The sequence below is a fragment of the Drosophila montana genome, unplaced genomic scaffold (assembly GCF_035044405.1).
Source record: "Drosophila montana isolate Dmon_TW-CO22-7 unplaced genomic scaffold, ASM3504440v1 contig_1455_1, whole genome shotgun sequence".
NCBI lineage: Eukaryota > Metazoa > Arthropoda > Insecta > Diptera > Drosophilidae > Drosophila > Drosophila montana.
The window spans coordinates 290,653-310,740 of record NW_026996406.1 but is presented as its reverse complement, the minus strand read 5'-3'; the positions used below and the strand labels follow the sequence as shown (position 1 = coordinate 310,740).

General features: G+C 39.1%; 2 protein-coding genes across 7 annotated transcripts; both read left to right on the top strand.

The window, feature by feature from the left end:
- Positions 1-870: 870 nt before the first annotated feature.
- On the top strand, positions 871-19,240 carry Pka-R1 (protein kinase, cAMP-dependent, regulatory subunit type 1). 6 transcript variants are annotated; one of them, XM_064686012.1, is made up of 5 exons: positions 871-1,075; positions 17,301-17,660; positions 17,735-18,109; positions 18,185-18,321; positions 18,920-19,240. In XM_064686012.1, the coding sequence occupies exons 1-5, from the start codon at positions 902-904 to the stop codon at positions 19,002-19,004; spliced, it is 1,131 nt and encodes a 376-aa protein (XP_064542082.1). In that variant the 5' UTR covers positions 871-901; the 3' UTR covers positions 19,005-19,240. The 6 variants fall into 6 exon arrangements, with proteins under 6 accessions (XP_064542082.1, XP_064542073.1, XP_064542064.1 ...); XM_064686003.1 differs by having other exon boundaries at positions 18,182-18,321; XM_064685994.1 differs by lacking the exon at positions 871-1,075 and adding an exon at positions 3,595-3,951.
- LOC135431097 (uncharacterized) lies at positions 1,756-2,473 on the top strand. The gene is made up of 2 exons (XM_064686037.1): positions 1,756-2,040; positions 2,104-2,473. The coding sequence occupies exons 1-2, from the start codon at positions 1,879-1,881 to the stop codon at positions 2,305-2,307; spliced, it is 366 nt and encodes a 121-aa protein (XP_064542107.1). The 5' UTR covers positions 1,756-1,878; the 3' UTR covers positions 2,308-2,473.
- Positions 19,241-20,088: the final 848 nt, after the last annotated feature.

The following is a 20,088-nucleotide window of genomic DNA, read 5'->3' as shown; positions in this document are numbered from 1 at the left end:
CGTTCTGTTAAGCATGATATTCCGTTTGTGATGCGAAATGTAGTATTTTTACACTTTTTAGTGAATACAACAATTTAACAACAATGCTCCATTGCCTTGTTACAAAATACCCAATAAAGCGCTAGTGTTGTTAAATTAAAAAGATACCCATTATCGGTATCGATACTTGACTTTAATAAGCTTTAGTATTTTTGGCACCAACTGTTCACACTGGCTGCCCATCACTAATTCACAAAAACAACAACAACGACTGTAGTGGTTTACGTGCGTGAAAATTAGTTAAGTTTTTATGAAAAAACAGTATTCCGCACATACGCAAAACCTTAGAAATTGCCCTAAATGCTGCAGCAAACGGGTAGGCAATTGACAAACGGCAGCACCAAACCGCAGCACTGCTAAACGACGTGAATTGCAAAAGTGAAAACAGTGCCAAAAGCCAAGAGTAAAAGCAAAAAAGCAGTAAAAGCAAAACCAAAAGCAAAAGCAAAGAAAAAGCTATACACCCATACATGCATATGTACATACAAAAGTGGTGCTCGCGGTGCACTTGACGCCCCTGTTCAATAAGTTTATTTACTTGATTTTCCTGTAGTGTGTAGCAATTGCAATTCGTACAGCTGCAACAGCTGCAGCAGCAGCAAACCACAGCCAAACATTAACCGCACACACACATACACACACAAACACACACCCACAGTCACACCCACAGTCACAGCCACAATTCCACACAGATACCCTACATAGCTCGTGTATACTGCGTATTGCAGAAAGAAAAACCCGCAATCACGCTGTCATCTGTGCAATCTACAGCTCCAACACGCTTCAGTTCCAACGTTTTACCTTCAACTCATTCACACACACACACACGCACACGCACACCCACACATTCACACACTGACACATGTCTTACATGATGGCCAAGACGTTGGAGGAGCAAAGCCTGCGCGAATGCGAACATTATATACAATCGCATGGCATTCAGCGCGTCCTCAAAGACTGCATTGTCCAGCTGTGCGTCTGCCGACCGGACAATCCCGTGCAATTCCTGCGCAACTATTTTCAAAAACTCGAGCGGGTAAGTCCATCACGTGTTTTTTATATTTTATTTGTATTATTATTAAAAATTCCGATCAACTAACTTTAATCTATTCCCGGATGTCTACTTGGCTTCGCTAGGCAAAAGGTTAGGTGCATAATGGGGCAAGAAAACGTGCATACCCGATCGCCTAAAGTGTATACATTCTTGACCTACATCAACATCAGAGTCTTGAATGTCTCGTTTGTCCGTCTGCTTTCTGGTCAATCTGTATGAAAATGATGACTAGGAGAGCTCGGAACAAGCTGTAGTTCCAGCTTAGATCGATTTTGAAATAAAACTAACAATTCGTTCCGTTTGTCTCGTTTATTACTGAGAATTTTTGGGCTGATTGAAATATTCGTAGAATTTTTCGACTGATTGTTTCGCCGAAAGTTCCCTTTCACTTTCCATAGTGTGGTTTTGGCTAGGCGATTGTATTCTTTTCCTAGTTTAATTTTCAAGATATATAATATATATTTTTCATCAAACTAGGCAACTGCGAGCTTTAAGATTCTACTCACATATCTGCACATATATCACATATCTAATGAAAGACATATTTTTATTAAATGTTCAACCTGTTTCTTGGTTCCTTCTTGTCCTATTTTGTCTCGAGAGTAGGCCTTGAGAGGACTTTCAAACCGATACGGAAGCACAGGCAATGCCTTAACCGATTCGGAATCAGTTCAACAGCAGCATTAACACTGTAAACAGCAAACACTCCGTCAAAAATAAAAGTATAAATTGTTACGTACGTAATTGAGTATCGGGTTTTCGGTTCAATTTCGTTTTGGTTAAAAATGGCTGTCCCCGTTTTGGTGACCAAATCTGCCTATTATAATTTCTTGCGCGAATATTGGCTTGGAAGCTATGAAAGGGGCTCCACGCCGCAGCAGCTGGTCTGTGATGCATCGGCGGCTTGGCAAGGACTCCAGCCCAGGGAACGCATGATGTTCGAGGAGGTTTGCCCTTAATCCCCAAATTGCCCCCTACACAAATCACTTGCATCTTCTGCCCTCTCGCAGGGTCCCTATATTGGCGCTCGGCTGGCCGTAGATCTATTGTCCGAGGAGCCCAAGAGAATTTCCATTCCCAATACAACAAAGGCTTCTGGGCGGCTGCGCAAATTGAAGGCCAAATCAAAGCCGAATATCTCCTTGAAGCTGCACTCGACACGTCGCCCCAAACGTGTCAAGAAATCCAAATTAAACCGACGTCGTACCAGATAGTTGCAGCCCAATTGCTGCTGTCTTCTTGGTGCCATTTTAACGCTCATATCCTAAACATTTTAGATCTGTTTTTAACGTTAACAAACACTACATTACGCTTAACACACACACATACATACACACACACAATCGCACAAGCAAATAAATGTCTTTTTGGAATATATAAGCTCGGGTTCTCTGATTTCATTTCGGATGTCTGGATGTCTATTTTCCCATCTAGCCCCATCTAATGCGTGTATCATGTAAATTGTTTTTGACGTTAATAAACACTACGCTTAACACACATACACACACACAATCGCACGATTTGCCGCAGCAAGTAAATGTCTTTTTGGAATGTATAAACTTGGTTCTCTCATCTTATTTCGGCTTGTAAATGTGATTGAAAGTATTTGATCCCAATTTTTTAATCCATAATCAATATCCAGATTCGAACTTCTGTTTTTATTAAATCGTTTCTCTAAAACGAATTCCATGTTTTGGAATGTATAAACTCGGGTTCTCTGGTTTCAATACGGCTTTTGCTTATGACTGAAAATTTGATTTGATCCCACATTTTTTATCCACAATCAACTCCTTTTTGGAGCTTAATTTCTCTAAAATGGCGTGTTTTTGGATGCCAGAGCTCATCCCTGATTACGCTTTGGTTGATAATCGTTCAAATCAATAATCCTCTTGGTCTATTTTTGGGGTCAGCCGTGACCACAGCGTGGACATATTTAGGGAGACAAAAAACCCGCGTGTGAGATGCTTCATTTGGTTCATTATCTCTCGCTCTCGCTTCAATACATAAATAAACACGGCGAATCTCATGTACATATATGTGTGTGTTTGCATATGCATGTGTGTGTGTGTGTGTGTGTGTGTGTGTGTATGCATGTGTGTGTGTGCTGCGGTTTGCATTGGCTTATTGCATTGGCCGTTGCGAGCTTAAAAGCTTTGAAATGGTTCCTGGAAAAGGCTGCCGCTGCTGCAAGCAAAGTTCTGCCGCGACTGCAGTTTCAGTGCAGTGCAATAACGGCACCTGTGGCCGCACTTCAGCTCTCCCTCTCTCTCTCTCTCTCTGCCGTTCTGCTACTCCCACCTTTGCGCTCTCCACGCCTGGCTGGCTGGCTAGCTGCCTGCCTGTCTGCCTTCTGGTCGTTGCCTGTTGAATGCCCGTGCCGGACTTCAGTTTGATAAACAACCTGGCGCCGTGCAGAAGCGCCCGAACGTGCGGCTTCATCCGCGGCAGCAGCTGCCTCGTCTGTTGTTTTGTTGTTTGTTTGAGTTTTTGCTTGTGTCCCGACTGTGTCGCTCGCCATGGGCAATCAGCTGAGCGTGAACAGTATTCAGGATGCGGTTATCGATCGCTTTAAATCGGTCGCCCTCACCACGGACGAGAACGGAGCGATGCGCATACGTTCCTTTTCGGAGGTGGGCGTCAGCTATGCAGCTGCCCATCATCATGGCGGCAGCGGCAGCTTCAGCGGCAGCTTCAGCGGACGCGGCGGGCGCATTCTGCGCGAGAGCAGCATCGATGGCGGCGTCGCTGTATTCGATGCCATGCTGCGCGACGATCATGAGCATCGCCTGAGCCTGGATGCAATGCATCGTGTGCGACATGTTCGCACCTCCTGCACCACCATACCCGAGGAGGATATCGTAAGTTGTTATTGTATACGATCGTTATGGCCGATTATGGCTGCCCGCCCACGCATTCCATTGCAAAACACATTCAAGCTGCAGCACGAGTTTATTTTTATGATTAGCCTAAAAGCTTTCATACTGAGGCATCGGCTCTCTTTATCTTGCCATCTCTCTCTCTCTCTCTCTCTCTCTCTCTCTTCTGCTGTTGCTAATGTGTGGGTGAGCAAAAGCTTTGATGTGCTTGCAGCTGCTAAAAGTGGCGACGCATACGTCAAGAAACTCACCAAAGATAGAACTTCGGCATGCCGAAGGTGAAATACTCTATATTATATTAATATTCATTTTAGTTTCATTCTATTTTGCGCGATTCTTCGTATGATGTAGTTGCATCTAAAATAATAGTTTGTAGCTATAGATATAATAGTCAGATTGGTTATTATAGTTTGCTAATGGAACGTTTAAAAAAAAAAATTTATATTTAAAAAAACATACATACCAAGTTTCGTTAGGATCGCTTTAAGACGGAGAGACTTAGCGTGGAATATAAACATATACATATATACTTGTTCTCACTCGCCCTACAAGGGTATAGAACGCACTCAACAAACTCTGTTGCCTGTCAGGAATATACAACAAAATACACACATACACACACACACAAACATAATATGGCAGCTCAACTGGCAACTGTCGCCTTATGTTTACATGGCGCTCTCACTCACTCTCACTCTTTGTCAGCTGTGAGAACAATTGAACACACATATGCATACGTTCGCACTCACACATACAGCCAAGTTGCGTGAGAGAGCAGCTTTTTGCAAGTTTATGGCCATTTTGCATTTGAAAAAAAAAGACTTGTCTCTTCTCGGCACGCAACGCGAAATGAAATCAAAGCACAAAGTCGCTGACGAAGCTTTTGCCAGGCGCCTGATGCTGCTGCTGTTGCTGCTGGCGTCGCAGCCGCGTCCCAGCTTTGTTATTGCTTGCGTGTGTGTGTGTGTGTGTGTGCGAAAAGTTTCGTTTTTTGGCCACTTTCCTTGGGGCTGTGCGTGTTGGTGAAGGTCATCATGTCGTCGTCACGGCTGTTTACTGTTAGTCAGTTTGCAATCGTTGTCCCTGCTGCTGCTAACTTTCGTGCGTTGTCTTGGTCGTCGCTGATATTTCCTGCGCTTTTACAGTTATATTTACAGTTAAAAGTTACAGCTACTTGGCATTTTGTGCGCTCACTATTCGTGCCGCCGCCGTCGTCCTCTATGGTTATTTGCCGTCGCGTTGCGTGTGCTGCCAGTTGATTGATTTCGTTTATGGCACGCTTCAGACAATTGTCATCAATCGAACAGTAAATGGCACAAAACTAACGGCCGCAACAGACCCAGTTACCGTTACAGTTATAGTTACAGTTACAGTTATAGCCAACAACAACTAGAAGAACATTAGCGACAGCTGTCATCGCCTTGTTTATTTTCGCCGGTCTGTGATTAGTGTAGCCAATAAATAGTTAAGGCCAACAACTCATCCTATTCTTGTTGTCGCCGTTGCTGTTGACCGGTCTATTGACACACTATTAAAAAAAAAAGAACACCACACGCAGCAGGCAAAAAGTAAATGGCCACCCCACAAACAGGAAACATGGTGGGTACAGTTGGCGTCGTAAACGCTTCGTGTGAAAAGAGTTAAATCAAAGATTAAGAGTTAAGAGATATTAAAAAAGTATAAAATAATATAGTAAACTCCGCGCCTTTACAGCTTGAGAATTAAATGCAGCCCGGTTTATTAAGTAAATTTGTTAAAAAAAAATATATATACAGAAGTAAACTTCGCACCTAAATAGCTTGAGAATCAAGTGGAAGCTTTAAGACAGAATGCCTTCAATTAAGCCTAAGCTTTTTAATGGAAAATATTAATGAGCAAATTTTTGATATATCGGATTACTATATGATATAATTTAAATAGAAAAGACCAGATGAAAATTGTGTTCTTTTAGTATAAGAATAATGTATGGCCAAGTTTTAGAGTAGTTTGTCTGCAAGGATATTTAATTCTCAACGCTCCAAATAAAAATACTCTTGTTATTGAATTTTGACATTCCTGTACTTAAAGCTCTTAAAAATTCCTATGAATTCCAATGTCATGCCACATTTTTTTTAGAATTGTCTAAAATGTGTTAATTTTATTCCAAACCCTTCCAAGTATCTGTGTTTCTAGCTGCCTCTCTTGGCTTCGCCCTCTTATGGTATTTTCCATACATAACAAAACGTTTTTTGGAGTTTTGGAGTTCTGGGCCATTATTGTAAAAGTTTTATGTTAAGATATTGTACACTCATCCACACACACATATTATTTTGAGCTAAAGGTTATGGGGCAATCTGTGGAAAGTATCGTTTTAAGCAGCGGATGCGGCGACCTTTTGTTTGGCCATCCATAAAGCGGCTTATAAGCGCCGTTAACAAGCAAACCAAAGCGAACGGGCCAAATGTACGGAAATTCATGAATTATTTGGGCAATAAATGAAACAGCACGACTGACTCCATGCGAAGCAACAGCTGAGCTCTGACGCTCAAGGAACACGGGCCCAGGACAATGTGATCTGTGTGAGGGAATAATGGCAAAGTTGTTAACGCCATATGCGGCGTATACGTAATATGCGCTCCCTGAAGAGCTGTTTGACTGAAAGCGAAACTAAGCTGGCATTAAGCGTGCACGCTAATTCGATAATAGAGTGCACTCCGAGAAAAAACAGTTATATTCTAGTTTGACTGGGATAAATTTCAAAAGTTAAATTATCTTTAATCAACGCTTGGATTAAGTACGAAATACGTATTACAAGAATTTGCAATAAGCTTCAAAGGTTCTCAGTTCTTCGGTTTTTTTAAGGATTGCATTTGAGTCATGTTTTTAGGAATTTCGATATAAGAATTTGTATCTTGAATTAAGTACAGAGTACTTTTTCTAATAAGCGTATGCATTTGTTATCAGAGAGATAGAGAGAAAGTTCTAAATGTGAATCTTCTCTTTCGGGCTTAAAAAAGGTTCACAGAAATCTTAGGACATCTTTTTTTCACTTTTTTTCTCTGGGTGTACAAACTTTATATATATATTTATAGTATATCAATATTATTAGTGCCACAATTTTTCGGTTTTGTGACGTCAGCAGCAATTACGGCTGAGTACTGTGACAACTACGCTGGACACCAAGTTGACAACCAGTTGTCAACCAAAGGAGGCAAACATCCCAGCTTCGATATGGAGACGCCTCTTGTGTGGCACGATTTGGTACAAATAATTTGTGGCAACTACAAAAGCTTTTGTTTTAGCTGACACATACAGCAGGACAGCAAGGGGGGGGGGGGGGGGGCATGGCAAGGGGCTGCTACCAGTTCCATAAAATAAAAAAAGGGGGCGTGGCAGGGACGGCAGTGGGGCTGTGCAGCTGGTAACAAAAAGTTCACTGAATTGGAAATTTCGCTTAACAAAGCAGGAGCCCGGAATAGGTGATGCGAACGGAAACTGCAGAATGCGGGCAGTCCGCTAAATTTATACACCGAAAAAAAAACAAATTAGTAAATTGAAAAGAAGGAAGAAGTATAGAATTTAAATCAGAAATAATGTGCAGCCAGAGATGGGGAAAGTCTGAGAAAGTCCGTTAAACTAAATTCAAGATTTCGAAAGTTTTTCTTGTTATTGTGGCAAATTGAAGTTTTTCTCCCAGTGCAAAATTACGCTTTAGGTCGCCGCTGGACTGGCAGAGCGGAGTTTGCCGCCGGAGGCAGTGTGCAAAATTTTAATTAATTCGATTATAAAACGCATTCACACACACACACACACACACACACGCACACAGGAAGCAGGCAGACAAAAAGCTTTTCCGCACTTTGTGTGCAAAGTTAAGGCCAGTTTCCAGCCCCCGCACACACACACACACACACACACACACACACACAGAGCTAAAGGTAGCTCGAAATTTGAACCCCGTGCCTTGAAAAGACTTTTACGGCGGCTCTGTGACCCACATTAAACCCAATCTGTGGCAGAGGCGATTATTATTTAATTTGGCTTTAAAAATATCTTTTGAGCTAAATTGCTGGCTTGAAATGGGCCACAAAAGTCGTTATTTATTTTGGTAAGAATATGCCCAAATGACATGAAAATTTTGATTTGTAATTAGTAAAATAAATTAGCATTAAGCTGGTTTCTATTCCGTTTAATAATAGAATGAATTAAAGCCTTAGCTTGCGAATGGAATAAGATATCTATCAGACATGGGACTTGGGTATTGATTATGTGTATCGCATTGAGCTGCATTTGCCGCATATCAAACTTGTCACATTTTAGTCTCTCTGCCTCAGGGCTTTGTCTTTTTATTTCTGTGTGACACTTTTCTCACTCTCTACTCTGCCTCTTCCCTCTCTTTGATAATAAGCTAAGCGAATGCGCTTGAGAATCGCATAGAAGGGCATTTACTACATTCAACACATTATGCCAGCCCCTTTCCCTTTCTCTTTACATTATAGAGTTTTAGCTGAGCTATAGCTCTTAGATAATAAGCTAGGCGATTGCTTATGAGAATCGCCAAGAAGGGCATTTACCACATATTGCACTTTATGTCAACCCCTTTCTCTGCCATTTTATCCTTACTTTATAGAGCTTGAGATTGAGTTATGGCTTATGAAAATAACTGGGAGACTCGTCACATAGAGTACTATATCTTATTTTGTTCATCTCTCTCTTCCTCACGGCTGTGTCTTTGTATTTCTGTGTGACACTTTTCTCTCTCTCTCCCCTCTCTTAGATAATAAGCTAAGTAATTGCTTATGAGAATCGCCAAGAAGGGCATTTACCACATTTAGCATATAAAGAGCTTGAGGTTAAGCTATGGCTTATGAAAATAACTGGGAGATGCATTCGTCACATAGAAAACTATAACTTATCTTTATCATCTCTCTTTCTTTGTGTCACTTCTTTCTTACTCAGCAATCGATCTCAAATATCGCTTATAAGAATCGACAAAAGCTGTATATCCCATTTCGAGCTGTACACTACCCAATCTATATTTTTTTTTTACTAGTTTTCTATGTGGTCTCCCTCTCTCTCTCTCTCTCTCTCTTCCTCTCTCAATCTATCTCTCTCAAATGACGCACTTAGTCATGACCTGGCACACACTTGAGCCTCACCTGACGCTAGACTCGCTGGCCTCGGCAAGGTCTTTATTTTCTATAGAGAGACTATATACCTCACGCCCCCCCCTCACACATAGGCCCACTTTACCACACGTTTATTTTCCACTCTTATTCTTACCGCATGCCACACCACACCTCGCCTCGCCTCTCCTCGCCTCACCTCACCTCACCTCACCTCACCTCACCTCTCCTCGTCTAGTGTCTATTTCTTGTTCGCATCGCATGTTTGGCACAGTCTCGTTCTGTGTGTCTCATTCGCATTCGTATTCGTATTTACATTGCGCATACGTCACGTGGTGCACGAAGAAATCATAAAGTCGAAAACGTAATTATAATAAATCATAATTATATAATATATATGCGTAATTATATTATGTTCCCCTACGTCAGACAAACATATTTCTATATGGCCATACGAAATTATAAATTCCACACAGTCGCAATATTTTGATTGTAGTTTGGCTCGAGTATGTAATTATTATTGTCTTCATAGCCTTGTAGAGGGTATTATAATTTTGTCATGAAGTCAAGTTGACATTATCGAAAGCGGAGGCGATATACCCGCCCGTTCAACTGCCTATTTTTATGGAATAAAGTTTCTCAGTCTCTCAGCTATCATCAAGTAATTGTGCATTGTCGGATTCGAACGGATCGAATCACTTTATCATGGAAAAGATCGAGATCTGATAACTATATCCTATAGCTCTATTACTTATTTTATGCTTAACATTTTAGATATTACCTTACCACCAAGTATTTTTCTCAAAAGAATTCGAACAAAGAGCTTTGAAAATGAATAGAATGGTAAAGAAAAAAGTAGCATAAAAACGTTTTTCACGCTTTTTCCACACATGCGGGTGGAATTTCCCGAAACCCCGTCTTAACGTACCTTAAAGAAAATGACTTTTTGTTTGGATACATTTCTGGTTTTCGAAATATCTGAAAAAGTTAATTAAATTGGACTCATATTATATGGCTTCCATATGAATATTTGTTGGAAACTTAATATTATTTATGCAAGCCCTTCTATGCCACGTCCCTATAAGGGCATCTAATGTTCGGCGTGCCGTAGATATTCATTCTTTATTGTCTTTCTTTCTTGTTTGTTATTATTTGCTGTGTGGGCTTTAGCTTAGGCAAATATTCGTAAATCGCCCACAATTCTCTGGTCTTAGCCTTGTCTTTCCCTTCGCCCCCTCTCCCCCCTCTCCATATCTCTCTCTTGTGTCCCAGCTTTGGCTTTGCCTCGAATTGATTTGTTTTACCTTTTTCCATTTGCTTTGCGGCACAAACAACCGACAAGTGGCCAAAGCTCCAAGCCTCAAACCCCTCGCCCCTCCCATCTTTACACCGCAGCGCACCTCAAGTCTTATGGGCCAAACAATTTCTTGGCTACACTTTGTGGCCATCATTTTGTCGTCGTTGTTGTTGTCGTTGTTGTTGTTGGTTTATTAATGTTTCGCTCATTTTAGTTGTTCAGCATGTGTATTTTTGTTTTGTGTGTTGTTTTTAGATTTTTACTGGGCAATTTTGTAGCGCTACACTGTGCGAAATTCGTTGATTGTATTGATTGAAGAATTATTTTGAATTGTCTTGAATTGCTCAAGACATTTTCTGTGACATTGATTTTGTGTTCCCTGCAAGTGCTGCACGTTTTTGAGCAGTGCACGAGCACCCACATACGCACTAAGTAATTTGTATGCTCTGTTCGCATAGTAAAGAGAGTATATTGGGTTGGAGAAATGTACATCTAGTCTGTCTTTAGTTGTCTATATGCGTTTCATATAAAGTCTTTGGCCCCGCCCACGAGGAGGCTGTCTAATCGCGGAGATCTATTTACTTTACAGTTTTAGAGATACAACATATAAACAGACAATGACAGTTTGAAAGTCTTATACAGTTTCAGAGTCACCAACACTAATCAGAAAGATATCAACTGTATCCACAAAACTGGAAAATATATATATTGTCCACATTTTGAGAGGTACTGACTTGGGCTTACAGTCTAAGAGTCACTAAGCCAAGCCAAGCCAAGGGTGTACGCTATAAACAGTGTATTGGTTAGTCGGTTATAGTCGAATGCAACATTTTGATTTGCTGTCTCTATCGCAAAACCACAGACGTGTTGGGTCGTGATTACAGTTTGAAAGTCATATATAGTTTGAGAGTCACCAACACGAATTAGAAAGCAATTGCCACACACACAACAGAACCCTCAACTCTCAAAAAAACATTACCCACAGTTTGAAACAAACTGCCTTGGACTTACAGTCTAAGAGTCACTAAGCCAAGCTTTTTCGCGCCATGTTTAGGCTGAGTTTACGCTATAAACAGTGTATTTGGTAGTCGGTTATAGTCGAACGCAACATTTTGATTTGTTTTGTCCACGATTTATGCGGTGTCTATCGCAAAACCACAGACGTGTTGGGTCGCTCGCACACATAACCCACTGTACTTAACGGTAATAATCACACAAAGAGGCCTGCGTCGAAGCCGATGCTGGCTGCGTTGACGTTGACGTCGCTGCCGGCGTCGACGTCAGCGTCTCTGCCGTCAAGCTGAAAGCGAATTGGAATTCAGTTTTTAGTTTTCAGTTTTCAGTTTGTGTCGCGCCTCCGTTTTGTAAATATCACGAAAGAAAAAGCCGACAAGTCGAGAGTGCGGAAAAAACAGCGGGTAGACACACGCACACACACACACACGCACACACATGGGCGTCTACCTACACAAATATTTGTCCATATTTATATGCAGTGTGAAGTGCGCCTGCAATTGGATTAATTAGACAATTAAAAACGGCAACAACAAGCAAAAAAAAACAACAACAACAACAAATGAGAATTGAATTAAATGAAAATTCTAGTTAAATTAAATGAAAATTAAATAGGCTGCAAATTGTGTGACGCACGCTTCAAATAAATATAGAACACACACATCAGCCAGATATATTCTTACATATATATATACATATATATATATATATATATATTTAGATATTTTTATATAATTCGCTTTCATATTGCGCCAATTAAATATCGAAAAATTCTTTTAATAACCAGAGCGTTAAATCTGCAAATATCTCAAATCTTAAGAGCCCGCATAACATATAAGTTTATAACATATATATATATATATATAAAATATATTTCTTATCGCTCATTTATCGAATTTTTCATTACATATTTTTCTCACAATTTTCTTTTATTTTATGAATTTTCGCTCACCTTTTAGTTTGAGAAATTTCAAAATTTAAATTTTCGCTCACCTTTAGTTTGAGAAATTTTCGCGCTGGGCTAGAAAATATTTTTTTTTTCAATATTTATTTTTATAAAACTTTGACATTGGATTTGTCATTGCTCATTGTTGTTGTTGTTGTTGTTATGCGTTATTACGTATACGTAATAAATTTTATCTCATTTTTTTTTTTTTTTCGCTATGTTTTGCCGTCTTTAAACAACGAAAACTTGTGAAAATTATCCATTAGTGGAAACTGTGCACGGCGACAAACTCGGAGAGGAATATATTATAAAAAAATAGAAAAATAGAAAAAATAGAAAAATTCTATCCAAAGTGGAATTTATTTGTGGCCCGTTGTTTGTTTCGCTTCTCACGTTGTCGCGTCGCGTTTTCAACTGATTATTGTTGTTATTTATTTGTTGTTTTTTCTCTCCATAAACAGCACTTGTTGCAATTACACACAACAAACACACACACGCACACACACACACGCACACACACACACGCACAGACACAGACACATCTGTAGCTGCTGAAAGCTAAAATATGTCAAAGGTTTGCAAATGCCTTCGTCTCTGAAGCTTAAACTCAGCTGCTTTTTTCTAGTTGCCTTAGCTTGTAGTTTTTTATTATTATTATTGAATAAGCATTCATTGCATTCACTCAGACACTCACACACTCACACATTCACCCGCCTCATTCGTTACGCATTCACACGATTTTGATTGCACATTTTCAATACAAAATTCTTTGAGTGGATGCTCCACGGACTTTTTCAAGCTAAAAAGCTGAAATAGTCACGCATTTGTTGCTGTTGTTATCGCCTCGTAAAAATGCTTCTCTTATGGCACATTGGCATTGATTTATTCTACACGGCTAGAAAAAGTTGGGAACGTGCTCAAATCGAGCAAACAACTTGAATCTAATTGGAAATTTCGCTTCTCTAGTTGGAATATTAAAAGACTAATCCGTGTGAGCTTGTACTTAATGGAATTTTATGAATCATTGAATAGATTGTAGTTCCGCAGGGGTAGTCTCTTAGAACTCGAAGACTTTTATGACTAAGGTCTTCAAATTTAATTTATAGATATTTATAGATATAGTTTCAATGAGATTTTATTAGATCAGCAGAGCAGAACTAGCCTCAACTCAGCTTCTTTTAGGGCTAATGTCTTCAAAATTAATTTATGTGTTTAGATATAGCCTATAGACATTTAAAAATACAGCATAGTTTGCTATTTACAAGAATTCCAGTAAAATATTCTTGGCATAATTATAGAAATGTGATATTTCTAACTTATCTACCTTAAAGATAACTTCTTTTAACTATCCAACTTTATGCCAGATCCCATAGAAATTCATTAACAAAAAAATACATTTAAAAAACCTTTTTAAGTCTGCTTGCTTTTCGGCTACACTATTTCCTACACTAATTTCTCTCAGTGCAGCGAAAAATATTGTTGTTATAAGTACAGAAATAAGATATTTAATCTTCTGTAACTTGAAGATAACTTCCTTTAACTATCTAACTTTATACCAGATCCCATAGAAAGTTATTAACAGAAAAGAGAATTGAAAAATCTTTGTAATTCTGTTTTCAACACTATTTTCTCTCAGTGCAACGTCAGACTGCAGCAATTGTTACAAATGATTGTCGCTTGTTAAACGAGTCCAAGTCCAGTTTACAATCTACCTGCCAATTCATTTAATCAGCTGGCAAATGTTTTCTGAGCGCCTTAATGTGTTGTCATACTGACATGACGTATTTTATGGGGTTCTCTTTTTTAAAGTGCGACGATTCTAGATTACACCCCCAATCATGTCCAAACACACACGCACACACACGCACTCACACAGACATTTGCAATTTAGTTTGCGTCAGTAACTTAATTTGCAATACGAAATCGATTTCCGTTTAAAATGTCGCCAAAAGCTGAAAAACTAAACGAAGCGCAAATGGAAATTGCAAAGAGCAGCAGAGAGGGGAGGAGCAGAGAGAGGGGTAGAGAGAGAAAGTTGGAGAGAGAGTGGGGCCTGCAACTGTGAAGCTTCAGGGCCAGGGCCAGGGCCATGGCCAGTTGGCTCGGCGCCGACTCCGCTGCAGCACAAAGGTCACGGTCATACGCCGTGTGTGCCCAGCCCTGGCACTGGCCCAGGCCCTGGCCATGGCCATAAAAAAAGTTGCAGTTTTTCTTCTTTATAGTGCGAAATGGAGAGAGTTGAGGAACGAAGCGAGAGAGAGAGAGAGAGTTGGAGTCAACAGGCGACTTTGTTAATGTGCCTCATTTTGTGGCATTTGTATGCGAGTCGCGCGCGTTGATTGATTTATTCGGCTGCAGCTGCTGACGGGGCGGCGCCTGCGACATCTCCCATCTCAGCTGGCAAACGGCCCAAGAGTGCTCATTATACTCTGTTCAGAACGTCGAAAAGAGTATGTCAGTTTTGTGCAATATTCGTCTAGCTGAGAGACAGCTTGAAAGCAGGCTTAAGACTTGCAACTTTTCATATATTTAAAATTAATTAAAAGTATTTATATATAATTAAAAGTATTTATATATAATTAAAAATATTTATATATAATTAAAAATAATTGTATATAATTAAAAATATTTATATATAATTAAAAATATTTATATAAATTTAAAAATATTTATATATGTAATTAAAAGTATTTATATATATAAATAAAAAATTTGTATATATAAATAAAAATATTTATATGCAATTAAAAATATTTGTATATAATTAAAAATATTTATATATAATTTAAAATATTTATATAAATTTAAAAATATTTATATATGTAATTAAATTATTTACATATAATTAAACATATTTACATATAATTAAAAATATTTAAAAATATTTATATGTATAGCTCTTATACTCTAAAAAGAAAACTCTCCACGAGATCTGCTTTTTCACTTCGTAAACAGAGTATTTCGCAGTCGTTCATATTTGTCGTTGCGTTTTTCTTGGCCTAAACAACAACATCCTTATCAGCGCCATTCCATGATCATCTAACAATTTGCTGGCATTCGTTTTTCCAATTGCGCTTTGTTTACACTACAAATTGATTAGATTCGTGGCTTTTTCATATGATTTTTATGTGATTCTTCAAACGCCTTTTGTTTAGATCATAAAAGTTGATTCATTTTGCCCATTTTGTGTTTTCTTGCCGGTTGTTTATTGACATCGAAATGGCTTTGTTTATTTTAAGTTGATTTGGGTGGGGCTCGTGAAAACTACACTACATTTCAGATAAGCTAAACTGTTATAAACAACTTGTAAAGAGCCCAAGTAGATAATAAATGTTATATCTTGCCTTAAATAACAGTTATAGCCCGACAATTGCTATTTTAAGCACCTATTTGTAATTGAGTGCTGTAAACAAGGGTGCTACAAGTGTTGTATAACAGTTTAATGCATTTAAACTGTTATACAATTATTATACCAAATTTCTTTTAGTTATAATTGATTATAGCCCCAACTACGTGCCCTGCAACTGGCATACTGGTTGTATACAACTGTTCTACAGAACTCTTCAGACTATCAAGTTTAAACAATGCGAACAACTGATATACTGTTATACACAACTGTCATACCCAACTGTCATACCCAACTGTAGTATCGTTAGACATGAGTATCATTTGCATTCCACTCGTTTCAATTTGTTATAATTAACTGTTATACTGTTATACAACAGTTTTATAATATAGTTTTCTGTTGCACTAGATGTATTCTATTTTAATTAACTGCTGCACTGTTATACTCAAGTCTGACAAATATCTGCTGTTATACAAATCAGTACATTAAGCTTACACAATGCTCATATAACAGATGTTTCCCCCTAATTGTCGCCTAAACTGTTCTACGACCGATGCAAATGCTGTTCCAATGCCAAACACACTCGAGTGACATTTGAATGCAACTCAATCTATTCGCTGTGCAACCAGAGTTGTGGCAAGTCTATTCACATTGACGTCACCAGTTATTAAAAGCTACCGAGATGGGCATTACGATTTTATTTTTTATCCGAGTGCAATTCACAAATGCAATTAACTAGCTGCAGCTGTTGGGCGGGGCAGTGCGGACCGTGAAACGCGGACGAGCTTAAACACAGTTGCGTGTTTTTTTCTTTTTTGTCCAGTTTTCTATGTGTCGTCCCCGAAACGAAACTTTGAGCTGCCAAAAATAGATAAACGGGCAGCTGAAGCAATGCTGAAGCTTTAGTTACCGCCTACGTGGAGAGCTGACTTTTGACATATACAGCAAACAAAAGTCAGCATCCATCCCAGATGACGCACATTGCCGGAGTTGCTGTTGGTGCAGCTGGTGCAGCTGGTGGGCGGGCGGGCGTCCGTCCAGGGGCGTGGCTGAGTGCAAAAAGCTTCTATTACAGTTTTAATGAACGTTTTGCGTGTGCAGGCGCTGAATGCGGGCTTATCATATAAATTGCTTATTATGAAAAACCGTTGCGCTGTTATAACAACTGTTATACTAATGCATACCAGCCCCTATGCTGTTGTATACACTGTTATACCTTTTTTGATAAATGCAGTTTATAAACTAATATGTTTTTATATAAACTGTTTTACTCTTGAGTGAACTTTTATAATGATTTGCAAAATGGTGATACTGCTATATAAAACTGTTATACTAATGAAATTTCAATCATCTCTAATGATGTGAAAGTTGGCTTATCATATCAATTGCTTATTACGAAAACCCGCTGCTCTGTTATACCAACTGTTATACTGATGTATACAAACCCCTATGCTGTTGTATACACTGTTATACTTTTGTTTGAACCAATAAACTAATATATTTTTGTAAAAACTGTTCTATAAACTGTTGTACTCTTGATTAAACTGTTATAGTGTTATTCAAAATGGTGATACTGTTATACAAAACTGTTATACTAATGAAATTTGAATCATTTGATTGCAGGAACAAGTCAAACTGGATGCCAGTAAACAGGTAATCAGCCCAGACGATTGTGAGGATCTCAGTCCAATGCCACAAACAGCTGCACCACCCGTTCGCAGGCGCGGCGGCATCTCCGCCGAGCCCGTGACCGAAGAGGACGCCGCCAACTATGTTAAGAAGGTCGTACCGAAGGATTACAAGACAATGAATGCCCTGTCCAAGGCCATAGCCAAAAATGTGCTCTTCGCTCATCTGGATGAGAGCGAACGCTCTGATATATTCGACGCCATGTTTCCTGTTACCCATACGGCGGGCGAGAATATCATACAGCAGGGCGACGAGGGCGACAATTTCTATGTCATCGATGTGGGTGAGGTGGACGTGAGTAGCCAAATCCAAGCTCTGCCTAACAGAGAATTCCCCCCATTTACAAACTATATACGACATCTTTATAGGTTTTTGTCAACTCTGAACTGGTGACCACGATCAGTGAGGGCGGCAGCTTCGGTGAGCTGGCCCTCATCTATGGAACACCGCGCGCCGCCACGGTGCGCGCCAAAAGCGATGTGAAGCTGTGGGGCATCGATCGTGACTCGTACAGACGCATCCTCATGGGCTCAACCATACGTAAGCGCAAAATGTATGAGGAGTTCCTGTCGCGTGTCTCCATACTGGAGAGCCTCGACAAGTGGGAGCGCCTAACCGTCGCTGATTCACTGGAGACCTGCTCCTTTGAGGATGGCGAGACAATTGTGAAACAGGGCGCGGCTGGCGATGACTTTTACATTATTCTCGAGGGCTGCGCCGTTGTCCTTCAGCAGCGCTCCGAGGTGAGTGCAATCAATCCTATACAATATATGTATAAATAAAAAACAAACATTAATCCATTGTCTTTACTCTAGCAGGGCGAAGAGCCCGCCGAGGTGGGTCGCCTGGGCTCCAGCGATTACTTTGGTGAGATTGCCCTGCTCCTGGATCGGCCACGCGCGGCAACTGTTGTGGCACGCGGCCCGCTCAAATGTGTCAAGCTGGACAGAGCGAGGTAAACACGATTGAATAACTGAATTGACCAACTGATTTAACCAACTGATTGACTAACTGATTGAAGGAGAACGTATAGATCAAACGATTGGAGCTAAGAAGCAGCCATTTTTAGAGAAGTTAACTTAAGTTATGTAAAGTAAACGCATTGGAAGGGTGCATTGGAAAACTCCTAGCACAAGGGAGGAAAGTTGTTACAAAGGGACTTGATAAATATATTTTATGTTTCATTCGATAATACTCATAAATAATTGTAAGGATCTTTGTGAAAATCCAATAGACACTAGGTGATAAATGGCAAGGTTGTGTCCAAAGAAAAAGTATAATTTTTGTTGATTTAGCTATGAACCTAATTTTAAATTTTAAATTTTTACGGATGATAGTTGAAAATCGATGCATTTGAGTCGAGAAGAGAATTTTAGCAGAATTTCTTAATAAAGAAACCACAATAAGAAACATTAAACTTAAACTGTTTCACGATCGGAAAAAGGGTGAAAAACTTACAGCTAAAATTGAAAGTAAATCAACTGACACGGTTAAGACTTGACAATCAAATTTATATATTTCTATTTCCTCATTAATTTGTTTTATTTTCACAGATTTGAACGCGTTTTGGGCCCCTGCGCGGATATTCTCAAGCGCAACATAACGCAGTATAACAGTTTCGTTTCACTGTCTGTCTAAGTCGACAACAGCAACAGCAACAACAACAACAAAAGGCACACACACACACACACACCACATCAAGAAGAAGAAGAAGTAGAACAACAACAACAACGCAGCTCGCATGCCAACAACAACAACAACAACAACAACCACAAACAAACTAAACTTAAAACTAAAACAAAACAAATTAAAAAATGAAAAACCAAAACTTAAATGTATAAAAGCGAAACCTATGTAAAGCCCCATTTTAAAAAGTTGCTAGAATTCAGATTGAGTTGAGCTCAGCTGTGTGGAACGTGCAAATGGGGCGGGCTTGCGGAAGGCGGCAGGGGAGGAAAGGGAAAGGAGGCGGGGGGGGGAGGGGAGGGGTGCGCCAAATACCAATATGTTAATTTTACGTATATGAATTCTGTATGTTGTGCTGAAAGTTACATATGTATTTGTGTAATGTGTGTGTTAATTTGTGTAAAAGTTGCGGCATGTTCCCAACCAAAAATTAACAAAAAAAAAAAACAAGACCCAAAAAAATAAAATCCACCCGCAACTCGGCGCACGGAGCTTTTCAAACTGTCCAAAAAGAAAATGGAAAAACAAAACAAAGAAATATATAGAAACGCATTTCATATAACACTTTTCTACGAGTACTGGTTGATATATATATACACACACACACACACACACACATGTATATATAAATATATATATATATATACAGAATTTCTTTATGAAGGAACATGCTGCCAGCAAAAAAACCAAAATAAAAAACATTTCATTTAAATATTCATTGGAGATCTGAATGTTTTTTACAGCAAAAAAAAAAAAGAAATACCTAAAATTCAAAAATCAAATATAAAACATAAACATATTATCTATAAAGTTAAGCTCTAACACACACACACACACACACATGCTGAGTTTAAAAAAAATATCAACAAATTGTCTAAACTTTAGTTTTCCGTAATTTGTTTGTGCTGAAGGAAAGCGAGCGGAAAAACAGATTGTTTAAATTAATAATTATTGTTTAAAAAAAAATCACATTGAAGTCAAATCAAAAACAAACACATTTTTTATTGATTAAAAAGAAATTGAATATGTTTGTCAT